This window comes from Danaus plexippus, chromosome 8 (assembly GCF_018135715.1).
Source record: "Danaus plexippus chromosome 8, MEX_DaPlex, whole genome shotgun sequence".
Taxonomy (NCBI): Eukaryota; Metazoa; Arthropoda; class Insecta; order Lepidoptera; family Nymphalidae; genus Danaus; species Danaus plexippus.
The window spans coordinates 296,653-319,450 of NC_083542.1; the positions used below are offsets into that span (position 1 = coordinate 296,653).

The following is a 22,798-nucleotide window of genomic DNA, read 5'->3' on the forward strand; positions in this document are numbered from 1 at the left end:
ACTACAAGTTGCGGTTCTATATACCTGATACCTTCATATTGACAGTATCGATGCTTTCCATTTATAATTTAATAAACAATTTTACCTTAAAATAAGTCCAAACTAAAGAAGATACAGAGTCAGTAACAGAAGCTTTAGAAATAAATGCCGGCTGTTGGAGTTTTGTTTTTATTATGATTTATAAAACTTGGATTTCTTTTAAAGGAATTGTAGGAATTCCTTCAAAATATAATTGGATTCGTTCGTTTCATAAACAATGAGTTGGTGCTAATGGACCTAGCTACTTACAAACATCTACAGAGTTTATACTTTGGTACCCACTACCAAGACAGCGGAGATGAGTTTGATCACTTGACTTGTTCGTTCAGTCATTCATTCAGTCAGTCAGATATGTATTATATAATACTCTCTGTCTCTTTCCGTCCGTGTCCGCAATGCTGTCCGAGCGCTTTCTCCGACACGAGCGCACCTCATGACACTACATTTTTTGTCATTTTTCTCTTCATTTTCATTGATTAATATTGTCATAATTTATTATGATATCTTCAATAACACTACACATTTTGTGAGAGCTTTTAAGTTCTGTATCACGATTTATAATTAAACCAATATTAAATATTACATAATAAACTTTATTAACTAAAAAATAATTATAGATTTGGATTATTTCTGACTTTTTAATTTTAATTAATAATAAAGGGAAAAATCTCCAAATCTATTTGAAACAATCAGTCCAGTAATGCTGATAGACCATAAATCAGTTTTTTTTTTTAATTCATCCCAACATTTTATTTTTTGAAACAGTAAAAACTAGCCTAACTCAATAAAATACAGCGGAAACTGATAATTGTGCTGATATATATTATCACAAATTTGTACAAATAATTCACAAAAACAAATACAAAATGCAGAACCGTTTACTTTCACCTGTTGTATGCGCCGGCGGCTCGGAGCTCGCTCTCCGCGGTGTAGTGTCTGTGGACAGTAGTCAGTAGTCAGTAAGGTTCCGGCGCGCACGAGGAGCGCCTGTCGCGCTCTCACACGGTGATGGTTCCGACGAGAAAATGACTGAAGTGTTAGAAAAACCGTCTTCGGAAAACGTCAAGGCGACCGGCAACTTCCCCACCGTCTCCAGCCTCAAGTCCGAGGACTCCACCGAGCAGTTGATATGTAAGACTCCTCAGAAAGTCAGTAAGCAGAAACGAGAGAGGAGTGTCGCGAAGAGTGTTGACAGCGGCAGTGAGAATGGTGGACGAAGGGGTGTGGTGTTGCTGGGGTTGACGCAAGTGCTGCTGGGGGCCCTGCTGTTGGGAGCGGGGGCCCTCGCCGTGGTGAAGGGAGCCTCGCTGTCCAGGGTGGGTGCGGGGCTCTGGTCGGGGTGTATGGCCGTGGTGGCCGGAGTGGTCGGTGTGCTGGCCGGCATCAACGACTGCTATGGGTTGAACGGTGCATCCGGGTAATGATTTATTTTGTATCATTAGAGAAATAATTATTATACACATTTTTTTTATGTTACTTAGTCTTAAAATCTCAAGTGAAATTCTTAGTATGCTTAATCTATGTACTCCAAGCCGTTCTTATAATATTAAAACTGATATCATCAAATATCCAGAAAGATCCAGATTTATCTAGAAAGGGTATTTTTTTGGATAATAAACTTATCCGATTTGGAACTTACACGGCTGGAATACTTCGGATATTGTTTATTTGATGCCTCTCTGTGGTTCAATTAATAAATGTTACCTGACTTAATTCGCTTTCGTATTCTATAAGTAAGTCTTATGTCGTGATGATGCGCAAACCGTTCTTACTCAAGTACTTCTCAGCACCATCTCTAACATCAAACTTGTTTCGTATAACACGTGAAAAGCCTTTTAAATCTTGTTGCTTATCAGATTTCTATTAAACGCTCGAGCCTCGCGTGCCAAAATACGCATTTCGTACAGCTGAGTATCTTTTAAGGGACTAAAGTAAATAAAATTTTAAACCATCAACGAACGTGTCTATGTTTCTGACATAAAATTTTACCTAATTTATTACGTAGCACAGATTATTGAAATTGCAATCATTATAAAAGCTTTCAGCAAAAAGTAAAGCCGAGTCTCTTCTGTATCTCATAAGAAGAAGGAATATTAGATCCAAGTTGAGTTCACAGTACGATAAAACATTTTACATAAATTCTTATCTCTTATATAATGTTTCTTCATAGCACTTCTTCGTAACTTATTACTGAGTAAATACAACATTACATAAAATATATAGCACCGGCTGATAAGACATTACAGAAGCAATCAGTAATAGCTCAAAATAGTAATGTGCAGTCAATTACGGTACTGAAATTCAATCTATAATTAGGGCGGTAGTCGTAATACTTCTAAAATATCGATTGTAGACAGAGCTTCCTAAATATAAGTGTACATTATGTGATCTTCGAAGCGTATCGGAACAATGACACACGCGACATTATGGAAATCAATCGACACAGGAATTACACTAGGAAACTACACTTGTATATTAATTTGTATTATTAAAACTACTGGTTCTGTCCAAACCAAAGATGTGTGTACGAGATTACCAACAGATTCTGGAAATATACGATCTTATAAAACATAATTACTCGTTTCATAATTATTTGCAATCCGTTTTTTAGTAATATCTTACATATTCTGTGATGAAAAGTTGGTACGATTGATTAATTTTGATACATGAATATGATTATTAAAATAAATCGATGAAATGTATTTGAAAGTATTAATTACTTCATGTTTTCAAGCGTTTCCTTTTCGTGAAACATGAAAATAAAAAAAAATGCTGTTAAATCAATCGATTGAAAAGTGAATTGTCGTCTTTTTCTTTCATTATAAACTATGAAAGGGAGAATGTTTAATCATTTTCTATTTAAAAATGTACATCGGATTATTGCCGACGCATGAATCAATCTATCAATAGATAGTCATTAAATAACACTATCTAATAGTCAAACGTAAGCTTTCACTCGGCTCTCCGTTTATCGAAGATTTGTTAACAAGTGTGGCTGTATGTGAATTATTTTTTTAATATATAATATAAATGAGCGAAGCATTCCACAATTATATTAAAACAAACAGCAATATAACAACAGCATAATAGCAGAAAAAACTATTAATAATATTTAAAAAATTCAAATGTTAAACTTCTCTATGTATCCGGTGAACTTTGTCCATAGATTATAAAACGTATTTTAAGGTTAAGAATCGACGTTATAACTACATCTCTGCACAATACTCAGTTAGTGGCGGATTCATTATAAATATTATAAATGAAATTTCTTTGATCTTTAAGAAGACAATCGTACGGGAGGCGTTCCGAGCCGCGAGTCGGTCGGGTTCCCTAGTATTATATACATGTGTAATGTCGCGTTGATCGACGTTTCATGCTGATGGCACTTATCATTAAAACGCACTTTTCAATCGCAATACGTCGGTTAATTCGGGCTAAGTGTTGTCACATTCTCAGGTTTTCTATCAACGTTACGATATATACAAGAACAATGCGATATAAACAGAAAGTGTCAGTTTTAATGATGTGTGTGTTTTTATATTTTATAATTATTAACATCGCTTTGTCTTTATTCCGACAACACAAAAAGCTTTTCTGCCAACATTAAGACTACTGATACGCCATTACCTTTATTATTTCTGCTTCAAATGGATCTAACTTTACATCTCTTGTTTACATAGTATGCGCGTATGTTTGTTTTGATTAAACGTTGTATTAAATCCCCCTCACTTATTTTATAGGCAAACCAAACATTTAATTTTGCCACAGATAATAATTACTGGTATTAGTAAACACAGATTACATTACATTACGTTCATATCGTACGGATCATCAATGTTAATCCTTGCATCCAGTAGCGTTTGTTTCTTTCGTCCGTGTGTCGGAGGCTATTTGTGTAATATTTCGATCACATCGTAACATTACCCCATTAGCCGTGTCCGTAGTAATTGCAATCTGTAGATGTATCGCTTTCACCTTTTTAATTACGCCGCTATTAGTTTATAACCAAATTGCTCAGTAAATATAGTCCGGAGCGAACACATTGAATGTAATACGAACATTACAGCCTTATCGTAAATCTATTGGTCACTATAAAAGTTTTAATGGACTACATACAAGAGTGTACTTGTCACGAACTGTAACTACTCATCTTGTGGAGATATTTTAGTGATGGACACATCCAGACAATAAGAATTATGAATATAATTTTGGTATGTTGTTATGTACGTATGTTATAGTGTATTTGTTTTATCAGTAATGGCTTGCTGACCGCGTTCCTGGCGTTGTCGCTGCTATGCCTCGCGTGTGGTAACAGCGCGGCCGTGCTCGCAGTCACCGGTCTCCAGAGAGACTCTCAGACTCAGACCACACTCACCACCTTCCAGGTATATCGTCGTTACACTATCAACACACATTTTTACCGATAATTGAACCTGCAATTCTGTAAGGTCTTTTTCTACAGAACTATCGTGTCCATAAAGTGTTTTATGGCTCCACAGACAAGTTTCAGGACTTTTAACGTAGTAATAATTTTGAATGATCCATTTCTTTGTTATTAATATCTCGCTGTCAGTTCGTCTTTTTATATTATACGTTATTTTCGTATTGCAAGTATTCGTATCGTCAGTATCTGCTGTTGCAACACAGCCTTGACCTGAGCGCGGGAACCTGCTCGCGTCTTGTATCATAAGACTAAGTTACACATACAACATTACATCTCTAATGTTCTTAATTATATAGACCCTTAATTACATAAAATGTCATACCGCGGCTGGAGGTATTTTATCGTGAATAATATTTTTTTAAGAAGGTTCGTGAGTGGTTTGAATGTTGTTATTGCTCCGAGAACTTATATACATAGTTTGATATACCTAATGATATTTTTTTTATGTACTGCCTTGTTGTAGCTTGGATGGATTGTGTTCAAAACACTAATGAATTATACAATAATGTTATTTTAAACTCGATTAAAAGTTTCGAATTCGAAATTCGAAATTCGAATCATTTCCATAAAGCCAATGATGCCTGGTGGATGTAAATTCAACAATAGTTTGACATCCTCTTATCTTGTTAAGCTCCCCGAGTGTACTATGTTTTTGTCCAGGATGAGATGGAGGCGTGGAGGCCGGTGCTGGCTAACATCGCGCTGCTCATCATCGCCTCCATCCACTGTCTGGTGTGTGTGCTGTCCATCTATATCCTCTCCAAGAGGGTCTGCCCCTGCTTCAGACCCAAACAACCCTTCGACCATAACCAGTTCGACCCCAACTTCAAACCGGTTCAACCCTGCGTGTTCCACGTGGATGAGATTAAAAAAGCCCATGAGGCTGAGAAGATTCGGACAAAAGCGGGTCATGAGCTGTGTAAAGACTTGGAGACGAAGTTGCAGTCGGATACAATCAAGAAGAAAAAGGTGAAACAATGCTTAAAAAGACTGTTTGAATGTTTTTACACCAAATCCCATTTGATCTGCTCTGAACAAGTTATCTTTTTGTACTCTAAAAGAATTCTCCATGATTACTTATTTGATCATAACTAATCTACATGAGATGTATGTATGACATATAGACATTTAAACCGCACTGTTTATACCTTTGTGTATTTAAAACACATTTGTCAATAAAAAACTTGGCTCGCCTTGAGCCTGTGCGTGACATACTTACCGCAGCCATAACTGCCTCATAGATTTAATTACTCGCTTTGATTTACGGTCCAATAACGAATAAGTATTTTGTTATTTATAAAATATATAATATATATTATACAAGCCTATTGTTATTGGTATTAATACGATATTTTGCCAGGATGAGTGCAGGTTACGATGAAGAAATTACTACCGTTTGAGAATAATATTACAGCCATAAACAAGTTCATTAAATATTTTACTTCTATTAAATATATTCGTTTCTGTTGACATGATTACAAACATGCTAGTTGGAATAGGTTTAATATTATTCCTGGTACATAAATTAATACTAGGAGTGTATTGGTCAGGAGGAGGTTCCCGAATACGGCAGTGCGAACAGTAAGGAGAAGTTGGTGAGTCACTGGTTGGGTCGCCAGCATGTTCCCACCACGGGCACGACCAGACCACCGAGACCCAAAGGAGTCAGGAAGAATAGGAAGCCTCCTCCACACGTGATGCTGGTACCCGCTCATCCCGCAAGCACGGTAAGAATAACATATCAAACATTATTCTTAATTTACACACATTTCAGTGTTTGCCTGCTAAAAGTTCAATACATTTCACACTGAGAGCTGTTATTGTATGATGAACGACCGTCACTCTGCGTTTAAGGATACTCAGTTAATTTTCGTTTCAAATTAGAAATTTACGTTGTATATGTGAATCGCCTATAGTTTGTGACTGTAGAAGTAACGAACATGTTTATTTATACTGTACGGGGTCGAGTTTAATAGGTTAGGGGTCAAATGTCAGGTCGGCTAGTGAACGTCTGATAGCAGACCATCTTCAGTCACGATCCTGGCACGGTTCACTTACACCATGAACCAGATGCCTGTGACTGCTGACTGCTAGCGTTCTTGAACGTGCAACAAACAATTGACATTCATCCAAACGAGCTCAGGAGAATTCTAAGTCTTGTTTAAAACTTTCAATGTATGTTACATGAATGTTTTTGTATTTATTTCTAGCTAAAGCTTGGAATTTTTTCTACCTAACGCTATTACGAGAAATCCTTGGTTGGTAATTAATAAGATTCCTTTACTCATATAGACATCTTTTTTTTCGCCTTCCTGGGCTGATACTTGTCACGTATGACCTATTTACTGAAATACTTTGAAAGGTTTATAGCGTCTTATCATCACCATAACAATGTTTAATTGCCGTTAAATTATTCTTCCATAAAGTAATATATTTTATTTCATACACGCAGTAACTATACGAGTGTAACAGAGGTAGGTGTCATTATTGAGTGTTGGATCTAGTGCACTGTTCCGCGTGCCGCGCTCTTCCTGAATTGACAATCTGCGATTATATTGTCTGAGTCAGCTGTTGTATAACGTTAGACTTAAAATATTCAACACATAATAAATAGTTATAGTGACATTGCATTTGTAAGCAATCAATTTAGAAGGTATATATATATATATAATTTAGGTAGGTTTTATTTTATAACAATATCTATTTCAATGGGACGTAACATAACTTTCAAGTGAATTAAGATTTAAAACAAACTCAAGTCTATTTCCTCCGAGCACGGATCATTCCTGTAAAGTAGTTAGTAGTCAGTTCTGTATAAACAAGGTTACCTCAGAAGGTATTCAATTCTCTCTTTCTCTTACTGAGCGCAGTTATGTAGATTCTTTATATCTAGCCCACGCGTGTAATTTCTCTAAGTTGAAGTAATACCTCGGTCCAGCGGACCTGTACACGACCTACATACATTTGAATACAGCTGTATACATCAAGTTAATGTATTACAAAGAAAGTGAATGAAGACAGTATAGATCGACTTAGCTCACCAGCTCGCTTGTCTCAGGGATTCACCGGCCCGCGTCCTGAATACGCCGCACTGTTTGATCTCCTTACACATTTCACGCGGATTTATAAATTTAAATTCCTTACAGAGAAAACGTTTGCGATGCTTTCTTTTAATAGTTGTTTTTATTTAGGTTTTTGTGTTTTATGAATTAGTTTTTTCTTATTAGATTCAAAACAGTTTTTCTAATACTATTTTATTGGTTAAATTGTTAATCTTTAAAGTTGAGGACAAAACTAATTATACTGAATACATTTTGGGAATCTATTTGAAGAGTTAAGAATGGTTCCTGCTGCGTCTTAACCTTAGTAACATGTATTTAAAGTGTACTTTTATAATGTTTTTATTACAATAATCGTGTTGTCCGTCCGTCTCGGCTCAGTCGCTCCTCAATGGTCCATCAATCGTGTAAATATGACGAACTGTAAGTCGACCCTTTTTATAGACTAGCGGGAAATACTGAAGAATTGTTTCCGGCCAATAGCGTTCAATAAGTATAAATAAACATGGCACGGAACCTCGTTCGGTGGTCGGTGGTGAGTGGGTGGTGGTAGGTGGTCGGCTCGTATTCCTCACGTTAGTTTTTTTCCCCCGACCGCGCTCGTTCCGCTCTCATAACCAAGATCACCGCGTTCAGATTAACAATCGCTGATTGTGAGACGGATTTAGAGAAATGCGCTTCTGTTTGATGAGAACGAAGAAAGAGGGACGGATATTAACGAAATCATAATGACATTTGAGTCTGATAGAGTACGACATTACAACAATGACATATGGAGGTTGGGGAGTGAAGGATATTAATTTTCATAGCCTGCTTTATATTAAACTTATGCAATAAACATAGTTTAATAATGTATGACAATATTGATGTTATTAACTATATGTCTAATGTCAGACATACTTTTAAATGTTAAATATAGATTGTTGACAATTGTTTCAAAACAAGCTTGTTGTGTAGTTGAAGATTTACTTCCATAATATTAACACAGATGACGGTTGACTGCGGCACTTTCCCCGCATTCCGCGACACAACAAAACAAATACTATACTATACAATACTATACAATACTGAAAATACCGTACGGATATTAAAGTTATAGGTTTCTTTTTTACTTTTAGCCAATACTTTTCTAACAACGTGATATTTTCATTTGAATTTAATTTTTTTTCTTTTTTTTTTCATTTGAATCATCTGAAATGTAGTTAAAAAAGATTTCCGTCGGTCAGACAATACGGAACCTACTTACAAAAAATATTTAAATTATTTTTTAATTAATACTTCAAATAATAACAAACAACAGTAGGTACAGAAGTCGAAATTAATTCTCAGATATTAATTCTATTATATCTATGATTTAAAATATACATTTAATATGAAGTAAGACATGTCGGTGTTATATATATTTAATATAATTGTGTAATAGTTTCAATACAATAAAGTATACGACCGTTAATATATTGACGTATTCAGTGCGTGAAAGCATCTTCACCAATCGTTAAACGGACGCCTGCAATGTTCACCGACAGACGTTTATGATTAATTATCATTTATATAAATAGCTCTTAACGTTATTGATATAAGAACTATTGTTACATTAATAACTGTCGAAGTTATTGGAGCGAGGTGCGGACTGACCGACGGCAGCCTCGTCCAACTGTAGTCTGATACGAAACTGTATACGTAGAGCTTACGTTGTACTAAACTAATATTATAATATATAACAAAGAAACGAAACCTCTTAGCATTCCATGGATTCACGGTTCGGGTGCCGGGTACATCGCCTTGCAGGGAGAGGAGCTTCGACAGTGCCTGGGACCTGCGACCCAGGTGTAGGTTTAAGTGGCCCCTATCTAACGCGCGTTAAACGCTCACCTCCACTGTCCAAGCTCCTCTCTCTACCTAACCAAATTTGAAAAGAACCTACTAGAACTGCCTTTGAAGTACGTTCCAATAATGAGTTGATGTTAGTTCTGGACAGGCCCAAGTCTTTTAGTAGGTTGTAGAGAGATTTAGATGCTGTACCTCTCGCTCCCACTTCTACCGCGTACAAATCTACGACGAACCTATTCCTAGTGAGTTCGTTAGTGAGCTCGTAAAATTTATTGACCTTAATGGCATGTTCTTTACGGATGTTGGTTTCTCAAGAAACCATAAGCCTCTATTAACAGATCGCCCTTAAAATTCGAGAATACATAAATGTGTCTGGTCTGGAGGCCGACGCACAAATACCCTCTGGGATTTTATATAACAGATTTTTCATATAACAGATTTAGGAAATTTATATAAAAACATAAAATTTAATCGATTTTCATACAAGTCTTTGGTGTACTTACATATTGACTATTGAGTTCCCGAAAGGGCAGTATGTTTTACTTCGTAAAATATAAATACGAGTATGCATATATGTGTAGGTTGGTCTCTTTTAATTAGAAGCTATCGTTTATCTTTCTTATTAAAATAATTTGATACATCAAATTTAAAATAAACAATCGTAACTGATTGTGAAACACTTAAGAGATATCTTCATTTCATAAGACTTCATCTCATTCGCATCTATTGAGTCGTCCGATGCTGTAATTGCAGTTTCCCGCCGGAAACGACGCCATTACCATCTACCTGCACTACAATGTATATGAAATGTTAGAGTTACAGGGCTGACATAAAAAACACTAAACAATAATACTGGTGAAGATAAAATTATTTATCGAAAATAGATACAATGTCTCCTAAATAAAAAAAGAAATACTTAGTCAGTACGTAATGATGTTCTAAAGACCTCTAAAAAATATAATAAATAAAGTAGCTAATTATAAAAGACATTCAGAGCACAATTTAAAACGTAGTGAGTAGTTTCAGACCTCTCTCAGACAGTTATAATTCTTTTCCACATAACCAAGCGCCCCACATCGCATGACCAACAACATTTAATCATTTACTTTTAATTAATCATTTGTGTCTCTGCATACCTTTAGAATAATTCTATTTTATAGCATATGATGTATGTTATATTAATATATAGCGAGTGTCGTCCGCAACCAGCCCTGGCACAGCCGCAGCCGGTGAAAACTTATAAAGCGATATGAAATGCATATAAAATGACGTGATACCTGTCCGCGCGGCCGGGGCTCCGACGGCGTGTTATTCGCCGATTAGATGGTCATGAAGAGGATATTTGCAGAGGCCGTGTACTTGGAAAGTCAATAAAATATGCTAGAATGGATGACCTCTCCGCCGGGAGACGTGATTACGCTCGATTCCCAGGACAGGAGTTGGTGCTAATGGATGGAAAGGTGAGACAGGGTCGTGGATTAAGGAAGCCGGAGATGATGACGCTCAAATTAAAGCAAACAATCGAGAACAACTGTTCGAAAAATTTATAATCTAGACGATAAAATTGATTTGTATAGCATTCAATTGATTGATTTCAACAATCAAAGGGCATTCATTATTTGTCACGTTTATTCTGAAAGCCGCTATTTAGTTACGACACGTAGTTTCATGGCAGCGAAGTTGATCTCGTTATTAAATATAATATACAGCATTGTTAATATATTTTATTTTGACAAAGCCAAACTGGTTAAATCACCAGAAGAGAGTGAAAATAACTATTATAATGATTTCTTCGTTATTTTGTTTTTATCAATAAATCAATCTTTTGTAACACAGGTATAAAGCAAATTAAACCGATAATTGCCAGCGTTCGTTTCTAAGCGGAAATGATGTAAAGAAGAGCCATTAAAATTTCTTTCTCCCCCAAGTGGCTTACAAGAAATCAGCTTTCTAACGTGGAGTGATGATAATTAATAAACACTCCAGAGTCGGCGACTTGCGCTTGGAATTAATATATAAATATGAATAAATGTGAAGTAGATTACGGTTCTTATAGGCGTTAGATTGTACCAAACACTTCTATTATGTCAAACATAAAACTCAGTCAGCAAAACAATTAAATTAACGATGACAGTGCCGTGTACACAAGATTTATTGTATATAGTTCTATATAATACTGGACACTATTGGGCTCAGATTGTGAAAGTCGATGTGGTAGGTGGGTACTTGATATAACAGACAACCAACCTGGCAACCTGATGCTGTAAGGGTTGCAGACACAGCCAGGTGCGAATAAAAATGATCAGTTTCTAAATATGCCTAATATATTATCAAAAATAAAGATAATCTACCAGTCTTTTGGTTATAATTTTATGTGTCTTAAGGACGCTCGTTAAAACCGATTCATAATTCAAAATGATTTCTTTGTAAATGGATGTTTCACTGATTTATTACGTTATCAATGTTCATCATCGAGCACAGCCTCCATCACTATCGAGGCCTCAGATTGTTGACCTCTTATGTAACCGGCTACTTTCGCCATGTGCTTATGGTAGTCGTAGAGATCGCAGGCTATTTCTTGTATTCCCCCTTTTTTCTGTCGCTTTCTATCCTGATATAGCGCGTTCATTACTTTCTACAGACTCCATCTAGATGCGAGACATTTGTCGAGATGATCACCGTTTTAGGTCAAGGTTTTTCCTTAAAATATACCATAAATACTCGTCAGCCTTATAAGGAGATGAAAATACCCGCACGCGTTCTTTAGTCGTGGCAGTATTAAATATTTTATGGACAAACCATTTTTATAATCAAAAGTCTCAGTTAATGTAATTTCGATTGACCAAGAGAGACGACATTAAAAATCTGATGGGAAATAGCCGAAAACCGTGAATTTATAGTTACGTCATAAACGATCTGCTTACAGTTGGTAAACTAGAAGCGGCCTTTCTGATGTATGGAGAGAATAGTTTTCCAACGGCAATATTAAGTTTGTCCCTCTTTATTTAGTTTATCGTTCGAGACTTTCATCGATTACTTAATAATGTTCTAACACAATGACATCAATTAAAAGATAATCACTGCATTTGCGTTGCGGAAGTCTTCATTGAAATTAATGTCGGTATTTGAATATTTTTTTGCAAGGACACGCAAAATTACACGTTATATATCATGTTGGCGCAATAAAAAAAATGGATTTAAAAGGCGTTATAAAATTATTATGAATCTGATATATAAAGTTATATTAAAGGTTTTTTGGTTATTATTATTGTCACTAGATGTCACTTCTTGTATGTATGTTTGTTTTACGAAAAATTTGTTTCACATATGAATTATATACACTGGCTGATTTGTCGCTTTATGTACGGAGCGACACACATACCGGTGTAACCTGTCAGTTATTTAATGTTGCCAAATTCACTTGACATGGTCGCGTGTCAGGTAGTACTGTTAAGTACTTACAACAAATAGCAATCTAGCCAATAACAATATGAGGTCGTCGACCCGCGGAGGCTGGGAGAGTCTGCGAGTAGGGTGACCAGGTCCACGTAAAACCACGGACTAAACTGATATTTGGTTACATTAATAAATGAACAAAATATAAATTGAAAATATAAGTATTAAAACAGATACTAATCAATTGATTCACAGTAATTAATTAAGTGTAGCGTTGCAAAACTTTATCTGCATTTTAATAAGTGTCATGTTTTTAAATCTTCTGGGAATTTGAAGCGCACGTTGCTCTTTATTTTTTATTATCAAGTCGTCATCATGGTAGCTCTACTCATTCGACATATTTTTTTGTCGTCCATTCATTGAGTAAACAACAAATAAACAAAACACTGATAATTTCTTCAACTTTCAAACATTGTTTTCGTGTCGCGCTCAGTTGAACGACAAAATAGAACAAAAAGACGGCATTTATATCTATAACTGGCGTTCATTAAAATTTTATACGAAATTTTCTTTTATGTAATATGAATAAAATTCACGCTAAATGTATACCTGTCATTTACGATGATACCATTTTAAGCTTCTCAGTGCAGTCTATCGGTAGTAGGTATATTCTCGTGGTCTATATTTATACTTAAATAAAAGTAGGTATATGAATAGAAATGACAAACATTGGAAGAAAGGCGTCAAAATGTTCCAAATGTTTGCACGAAATAGATGCAAGTGACCACGAGACCACTTTCAGTTTCACCATCGACAGTTCACACACGACATACCTACATTTAGGTAAACTACACAACAAACTTTCTTTTATAACAAAGGAGTGTGTGCCGACTGGATCCAAACTTCAGATATAAAGAGCTACAGATTGAATATTGATTGCAACTGCCAATAAAATACAGCGCGTAAAACATTCGCAAGTCGCTGCAAGATACGTTTCTGTTATTAAAAATCTTAAAGCGATTGTTGCAGTTGTCTTACGCGTAATAATTTCCCTCTAACATGTTTTGTTGTCACGGAGGTGTATAATATAATGTGTATAACAATAGTTATCACAAGAGTAATGAGTAAATCAAGCTCAGGTGTGATGTCAAAGTACATCGACCCCGACACACGATATTTCAGCAATGCGCTGCGCTTGCGCAAAGCAGCGTAACAGAAAACCGCAGCGTTGCGCACTTACTGACTTACTCTGACTTATATTACATCCGACCTTGTTGGCGAGTAATAAACTTTAAACTATTATTAACTACAACAACAGTGTTCTAACACAGGATGCCATTTGTGGATCACACGACTGTTGATTTATTATCATTGGGGTCTGTTCATTATATTGTAAATTTTTTATCACGCCGTAGACCTCGCAGTCCGGCCCGGAAAGAAATGTAGTGAGTGTATTAAAACAATAAGTATGGTAACTGACGGGTAGCGACATCTACAGTGTGTGACGTCACACACAATACAACTGCCACGATCCTGTAGTAACCACCAGGTATTTCGGCCATCATTATAACCTACAACTTATGCTGATGTCTAAGCTACATTGTTGCAAAGTTTCATCAATATCCGTTAAGTATTTTTTGCGTGTAAGATGTAAAACTACCCTACATTAATAATGCTTAAAGTTTACTTGAAGTAATTTTCTTATTAAAATGCGTTTAGTTTTAATCTATAATCTTATTAATTATATTTATTATAAGTTGGTAACGACAATTAACGGTTTTGGTAACATTACAGAGTATTCAAATAATATTTTTCACGGCAGCCTGGGAAAACCATACATTAAATGGAAACCATTTTTTAATAACAGAGACAATAAATATAAAAATAATAATTAACACGTCCCTAGGAAAAACACAGCCTGAATACTTAAAGCGACAACTAAGAAAGTTTTCTGTCGCTTTTAACAAACAATTCCGCTGTTAGAAACTAAATTTAATAATAAATCTCCATCTTCGTAGGCTTTATTAATATTATATTATAACGTAATGAGCTTCCCGTACGTCGCTAGAGTTTTCCGTTACTCCATCTCCTCGCCGCCTGTCAAGTCACAGGAGGCACTTGTAACACATTTAGAGACGCGTTCGTTATTATTACGAGGCTGGGGAAGCTTCTACATTCTATTATAACAATCATTAATTAAAGTTAACATGAATTATAGAGTTAAAAATGTGTTCTATAATATAGTCTCTTTTCCAAATATTGTATATCGATAAAATTCAGATTTGTGTCGTAATTATTCTTATGTACGTAGACTTGCAGCTTCAATGTCAAAATGTCTACATTTTTTACGTCTCCGTGTCCAGGGTCGTTGTACATATTTAAGTCACACCTGTTGGCCACATTAAAAAATCTCCGGAATGTTCCACCGACCTTTAGAGCTCTTAAATATTTGCAGTGCGTAAATTGCGCAAGACAGTGTTCGGCGATCAAAGAACGTTCACACTAAAGGTTACGACTCCACTTATTGCTCGTTTGGTTCAACAAATAAACATTTGAAGTAGTGTTGCGACATCTACAGTTTATATAAAATCATCTATAATAGCATTTGATTACATCTCCCGTGTAGTGTAAGCACAAACAAGACCTCCCTCTAGTCCATTCATCGATTGACTCGCTTGTATCTCGAATATTCTAGTATCGCGGTGAGTACTCGCTGTCACAACGCCGCTATCTTGAGCTGTCTCAACTAGTCCGTTGAATTTATTTCACGAACAAATAGAGTTGACTTAAAAACGCTTAGTGTTTCAAAATCACTGCCTCGGAGTTACCGGGTAATGTAACACAAACACACGTTCACTAATGTTGTTATCCACTTGTATTAAGTCGATCTAGGTCCTCCAGTCCTTCCTTTCACTACAAACATACACACACAGCCGCCGGGACATATATATATATATATACATATGTATATACAGACAACACATCCTCTCGTATTACGACATACTGTTGACTAGTAATGTTATATTGGACATTATATTTCTATGACAGAGAAAATTCCCTACAAATAATTCTAGAAGAAGTAATCGTTTATAGTAAAGAGAAAATAAGGTAAACAAGTACGAGGGTCCAGCCGCGACGGTATTCGGGTCACACATGTAATTACGTTTCCGCAAAATGACTGCTAATTTACTTGTTCTGATCAACTATAGTTATTACTTATTATGTTTGAGGTACGAGATACTAGCAGCACTGGACCCACAGCTAAGATATTCTCACATAATGACGATATAGATGACCGTTCTGTCATATCATTAATTCAATACGATGTACATTTAACGGACAATTCAAACGAAGCACTTATTAATAAACGTAAGTCAAACGACTGTATCATTTTATGTACAATCACAGAACATTCCAGATTAACGGTACATTACAACATTTTAATATTGTACGTGTTTGTAGCCGCTTTGAAAGTCTCGTGCTGTGAGATATCGGTCAATAATTCACAATTATGCTAAGAATCAACAGTTTTGACAGTATTCATTTGTTGAAAATAACATATTACAGCGTTATTATAAAGAGTGAACTCTCGTATGTAACATACGTACCCTATAGAAGCAAGCTGAATGTTTCAACCGTTTTAGATCTCTATATAAAACTTGTCTCTTCGAATGCTCTTTGCATATTGTTTGTAAACAATATAAAGTCAAGTGCATCGGCCATAGCCCACACCGAACAGGTGGACTCGATCTGTTTCGACAGAGAACTCGTTACAACACCAGCCGCTGCAACTCTGTCGCGAACATTCCGATAATCAATAATGTATCTAGTGCTATATTTGTGAAACTATATTACATTATTACAGCGAATTATTGTCAAATATGCTGATAGTTCTTCATATCTCAACTGGATCGTAATCATTTATATCTTGTCTTGTCTTAACAATTTAATTATAGTTTCTGCAACATGAATAGCTCGTGTCAGCGTCGGTGTGATCCGCAGCTGATTAGAAAGTATACTGGAGGCGGAAGTATTGTGTAATACAAATATGTGATATTGACATGTCCAGTGACACTGGGATGTGCTCCATAGTGAAGACAGACATACAGCTGTTATATAACACGAGTAGACGATCATAGATTGTTGAGTAACCAATAAAGAGACCTGAATTGAAACAAATAGCTGGCTTATAGGATATATCTTAACAGAAAAGAAAAAGAAAACGGATGATATACTTATCTTTTGAACATATTAAATATTACGTATGCTAAATTAATAGCGTTTAAGGTCAATGAACCGCATAAAAAATGTTTCTTTCTGACACGATTAATTATGATTCAAGTAAATTATATAAACATAAAAGTGTCTTTTTTATAATTTATTTACTTATTTCATTAAACTTCATTAGTATTTTCAAACGCGCTGAACGCTTAGCACACGTTCCAATCGTTACACCACATACGAATCGTTACCTGTTCTTTCCTCACTAAAATATTTGTAGAGATTTATAAATGTAAAACTATTAAAACAAACTTGGCGTATGCATACGGAAAGTTTTTTAACTTCGTGGTACAGGTTGAAGCTAAAACATTTAATTCATATTATAATAAGCTAAACGTGAGTATGTACATGGGAACAAAAACTGACAATCTAAACAATTTAGTTAAAAATTAAAAAACGAAAGCGCCTTATCATTATTCAAGATGAAAGTGGTTTAAAATCTAGTTTACACGAAAGAGTGGATTTATGTTTTATAGTCGTGAGGTGAGGCGACCCACTGACCACCCGGTGACGGCACCATCCCCACCGGAGGTGCCGCCCGTGACCCAGGACAGGGACTGTGTGATACACATACAGATATATCTGCCAGGAATTTAATTAATCAATTCTTTGCCTGAACTTATTACCAACAAAACTTCCTTCGAGTCTTTGAATATTTTTTCCGGTGGCCTCATAAATAGATATACCAATGTCTTGTTAACTAGCTGATACTGATACCCGCCGCTCCGTCCGCCTCGTTTCATATATTAAGAACCTATATTTGCAAGATGACACATCGCTAAACACGTACCGCTCGTTAATATATTGTTTGTAGGTAAGGTAGGTAAGTACCAAGTGAAGCAAAACTTACAATGTTTTCTTGTAACGTATTAGTTGTATTTTCGTGATGTTACTTCTGTGATTTTATTTATAATTATAATGGAAATCTTCAGACTTATGAGGACGCGCCCTGTTGAAAAAAATACCTTATAAATGAGTTGCTTGTTGACAAGCGCTGTGTACCGACCACATCGAGGCACACCTCAACATAACATCACACCGTCACCGATGTTTACGAGACATGGCGCAAACTTAATAACTAAGATCACTTGGGTTTGTTTATGTTACATACACGGAGACGTTTCTGAGAAGTCGTAAGTTGGAAAGTTAGTTGCTCGATGTCACTGAGTGTTGTAAATCATTGCATTTCTCGTGCCGTCCGCGTCCGCTCGCCGCGCCCTCGCTGATGGAAAACGTATTTTTTGCAATCACATAGGAAACGTAAGAACCACATCAAGATACCGACGACTCGTTTGATATACATAATTGTAACTCAGTTCATTCCAGAGGGATTATGGTGAAACTTAACATGGACATTAATAACACGCTGTAGGTTGAAGACGCGCGCGGCTGAAGACACGTCGCCTTCTGAGATATCTCTGGACGTCCGTTCGTCAAACTCTGCGACAATCCTGAGTGACACAGTGTCGCGTGGTTTGCATTCATTAGTTTTACATAATCAATTTGTATTCCGTTCGACTCGAAGCTATCGATACGACGATAAGAACAGTTACGAAATGACTTCTGGCAGTGCACGGTTATGTTGCAAAAACAGAGAATTTGTTGAAGTAAATATACGCAATCAAAACACAACAACACACGTATGCTTATATGTTAATGTTCTGCGAAACTCAAAGACGGTTCTGAAGTCAAATAAGATGTATAATTTATAATAACTGTATAATAAGTCATGCGGAGGAAGCAGCTTTTATTGACAATTGTTTTTCATGAGAAAAATATGCAGCAGTCGGACTGAGGCGTTCGAAACAATATGTTGATGGGAGTGTTTAAAAAGTCGCGGGAGTGGAGCGGTTAGAATAATGCTATTGTTTGAAAGTTGAGACACCTCCCTGAAGAGAATATGGCCAAAAATATAAATATCATTAATTCTCAACAACTTCGCTTAATACAACTAACTGACTGTCTAAAGTTATAGTTATAGATAATTCATGGAAGTCTTCTTTTAGTGATGTAGTCTGGCTCATTAAACCTGTATTGGTATTAGAAAATTCTTCCCTTGAGGTCACCCGGGACATCACTTAAATCATTTGAGCTGAACATCATATGTTTACTACTTAGCATTTCGTTTTCCAGACAGCAGGTTTACAACAGCCACGGAACAAAGCATATTTTAATTACTCATGATATCTAGCTGCGGCCCTTGGGTACTTCTTTCCTTTCATTCCTTATATCTAAGTTAAATCGCGTCTCAGTTTTTTCCGTGACTGTTGCTCTCCTGCTCGTATATCGAAATTATTGACGACAGATAATAAAACAGATATCGTTTAATGACACAGATATCGTTTAATGACACAGAATCATTAAATATACATTTCTTATTTTAACTATTTATTTATATTAATGTTAAACTGTGTTTACGTCATCTCCGGTATTGTCATCTCGCAACGATTCTGAGTCATAATTCATCGTTATTTGACCTGTAAAATATTTTTTCATAATACAAAAAACATTTTTCGCTTATCTTTTTTATTGTAAGTTGTGTACGTCAAAGCCGCTCTTTATTCAGAGTCTGTGCTGATAAACGTTGCTCGCAAACATAATATATAATGTGAAAGAAATAAGAAAATTGGATGTTGATGGAGTCCTAAATTGTATTTGCTAGTCTTATTTCTATGAGTGTTGTGATCCAAGTGAGTCCATGCTGACTCCTCAAGAACTGATGGACTCCGGGCACTTAGAGTTATAATAACGAGTTATAATAAGACACACAATACGCACATACACACACACACACACATGGATGAATATCAAAATATGTATTATGTTAATGTTGATTGATCGAGACCACACTGACCTTCGACAATAAGATTTATATGATTATGTAGTAGATATTTTTTTACCTTATATTTAATCTCAGTAGATAATTTTATCATATAACAAGCCGTCCCATACAAAAGACATCAACGCGACTTCATAAGTTAGAACTATTTTAATGTTTCAAGTTTCAACAAAAATTAGAGAATAACGGGGATAATTATAAATATTATTGAAAAGAATAGAAATATTTTATTTACACCTGGTGAGTTCTGAGTTACAACACCGAACTTATTACCGAGGCGTATCTGTTTCGTAGTTATAATAAGTGTATATGTGTCCAATGCGTTCAGGAAGTGTTCGCGTTCAACATTCCATTGTCCTGGCATCAGCTCTAAAGTCAAGGGTCGAGACGTGAGGCCGCGCCCAGCAACAGAATACATAGCAGTATACAACGTTTTGATACACAGCTTCAATAAACGTTGTTCACACGTGTGATCACACGTGACCGTGTTGTCGCTCGTTCCAGTGAGACAGTTTGTGTAAGATGGTGTCTTTACTGTTCCAGTTGGGTCGCGTGCCGGTGAGTGTGATGGTACCACCCCGCTACGCCACCCTCCCTCTACCACCGGCTCCCTACCACGGCCAGCCCATCTTCTACCCGATGCCGGAGGCTGTGAGTATCTCATTCAAGTATTAGACTCTAAATAACTACAGACGACAAAGTAATTGAGTTTTTACTGTAAAAGACAGATTTAATCTTTTGACTTTTTCTACAAAACTCACAGTGTGAGAATGTTTAGAGTCAAAAAATGCCTGCTGTATCCCTAACGAATGCTCGCGAAAATCTCAGATCTCATTATCAAAAACTCACATGACACGTTGGAACCGTCACCGCTACACCGTTAATACATCACCACACACGCTCATTCTTCAGAGCTTACGGTGGCAATGAACTGAAACTTTCAATATATATATACGATCGGACTGTAACAGTCCCCTTCTAAGTGATATCTAAACCCAACCCATAAGCTCATTACAATATGTGTGACCGGTAGCGTCGCCGCCGTCGCTCTCCGCCGGGTCGCCGACCTCGCCCGCGCCGCTCCCGAGACAACCAGCTCACGAGGTCTCTGGAGAGGATCCACAGGAAGCGGAGACCGGAACAACCCTCCGTCGACGACCTCAAGAGAACCTACACGGGACTCGACAGGTTACCGAGTTGTTAATATCTAATATTGTCAAATATTTACAGTACAAAGTCTTCTTTGTCTTCTCTATCGTTGACTAAATAAAAAGTTTATCTTTATACGATCTAGTGAATTCAAATCCCGACTCTTATTGTGTTATAAAAGAATGAGTCTTATGTTCTGAACATATCGTTTGTGAAACTTATAAAGCAATTCATGTATATTACATTTTAATTCATATACCTACTGTACGCTGTGTATAGAGTCACGTCACTCGTGAGAATCTTTTGAAATACAGATAGGTATCTTATAATATTAGTGAGTACTTATTTGTCTGTTCATTCAGGACGTACGCGGAACAGTTCATAGCAGTGTGTGACTCCAGCAGACACGCGGCGGAGCACCACGACTCCCTCGCCTCCACACACACGGACTCCTCGCACTCACAGAACTCACAGAACTCGCATCACTCAAAACAGTCACAAGGAACATTGTAACTGATTAACAAGACTGTAACACTGTCACTCAGGCACTCGTTATTAACAAATGTATTCACTAACTGTTCTATAATAACCAACCCCGCGTCCCGGTTACACACAACACTTCGGCCCCACCCTTTAGACCACAAAGCGATAAATATTAAAATAGCTTTAGAGATATATTACCTTGTATATAGTTTTATAAGAACACGTTACTTTTGCTTTAATCTTATATTTATTATTTGTTTATAGTATTATGACTAATAGTTATTATCGGCGTCGTATTAAACACTTAATACATCAGATCATTAGACTATAGAATAAAGATATAATAATCTCTATATTGTAAGATTTCTTCGACCACTATTTTGAGTATAAAATAGGTTTTTTAATCTTAATATAACTGTAGGGAAAGGCTTTATTCGTTGAGTCTGTAAATACTATCTTTTAAAAATAACTAACAAAACAAAAATCTACTAACAATTTTTAAGATTATAACACTAGTTTGTCAAAAAATGATCATGTATTGAAGAAACGCACTCGAAAACAAACGAGTTAAAATTAATTCTACTAACACTCGCTAACTAAGGCAACTTCTAAAGTTACTTCTATCGTCAAATGTCTGTGTTAAAGGATATCATAAGAGGTCTAGATTAAGCGACATCCAGGCGGAACGAAACATATCATCATTGTAACAATCGGAGCAAGTGTTGGACGACTTTGAAGTCATTAAAGTTAATCGATCAAAATCTATAATCTGTAATTATAGTCAGTACGCAGTAGGTATAGTTAGTTTAGTTTAGTTTTATGTTGTACATTGTCTACGTGAAGTCCGTTGTACCTAACCGGTGCCAAATTTTATACGAGCAATTGGTTCGACACGTCTAAATTTGCTCAATTCATTAAATTAGTCGTATAATTCTTGTTACCATGTTTTTAATTTTAATTTCGAATTCTTTTATTCTATGAAGCGTGTTTCATTTGAGATTATTATTAGTTATGACATTTATTTTATTGTAAATATATAACCTTTAGGTAAGTTTCACTGTTTTATGTTATACTGATCTGTGTCAGATCCGAACCGTGTGACTTGACAGCTGAAGGATTTATATTGTCTGCCTGTGACGTCACGCGGGTCTCGGCCGTACTTTATTTTTAATATTGGCAACACTGACTCACAGCCGGCTATTATTTGTATATAGACGAATATTTAATGATTTTATACATTTGAATGTAAATAAATAATATTTTATACAAATGTGGTTT

At 36.1% G+C, this 22,798-nt stretch overlaps 1 protein-coding gene across 1 annotated transcript; it reads left to right on the forward strand.

Annotated features, from left to right (window-relative positions):
* The first annotated feature begins 965 nt into the window (after nucleotides 1-965).
* LOC116776378 (uncharacterized) lies at nucleotides 966-22,790 on the forward strand. Its single transcript, XM_032669579.2, has 7 exons — nucleotides 966-1,456; nucleotides 4,295-4,424; nucleotides 5,144-5,452; nucleotides 6,034-6,210; nucleotides 20,432-20,539; nucleotides 20,922-21,076; nucleotides 21,400-22,790. Exons 1-7 carry the CDS (start codon nucleotides 1,065-1,067, stop codon nucleotides 21,548-21,550), a joined length of 1,422 nt encoding a protein of 473 aa, XP_032525470.1. The 5' UTR covers nucleotides 966-1,064; the 3' UTR covers nucleotides 21,551-22,790.
* Nucleotides 22,791-22,798: the final 8 nt, after the last annotated feature.

What these genes read in the sequence shown, in the direction of transcription:
- LOC116776378 (XM_032669579.2), top strand. Translation starts at nt 1,065, where the DNA reads ATGACTGAAGTGTTAGAAAAACCGTCTTCGGAAAACGTCAAGGCGACC. An exon ending in CCACACTCACCACCTTCCAG is followed by an intron (nt 4,425 to 5,143) that starts GTATATCGTCGT and finishes GTTTTTGTCCAG; the next exon opens with GATGAGATGGAGGCGTGGAG. An exon ending in ACCTACACGGGACTCGACAG is followed by an intron (nt 21,077 to 21,399) that starts GTTACCGAGTTG and finishes CTGTTCATTCAG; the next exon opens with GACGTACGCGGAACAGTTCA.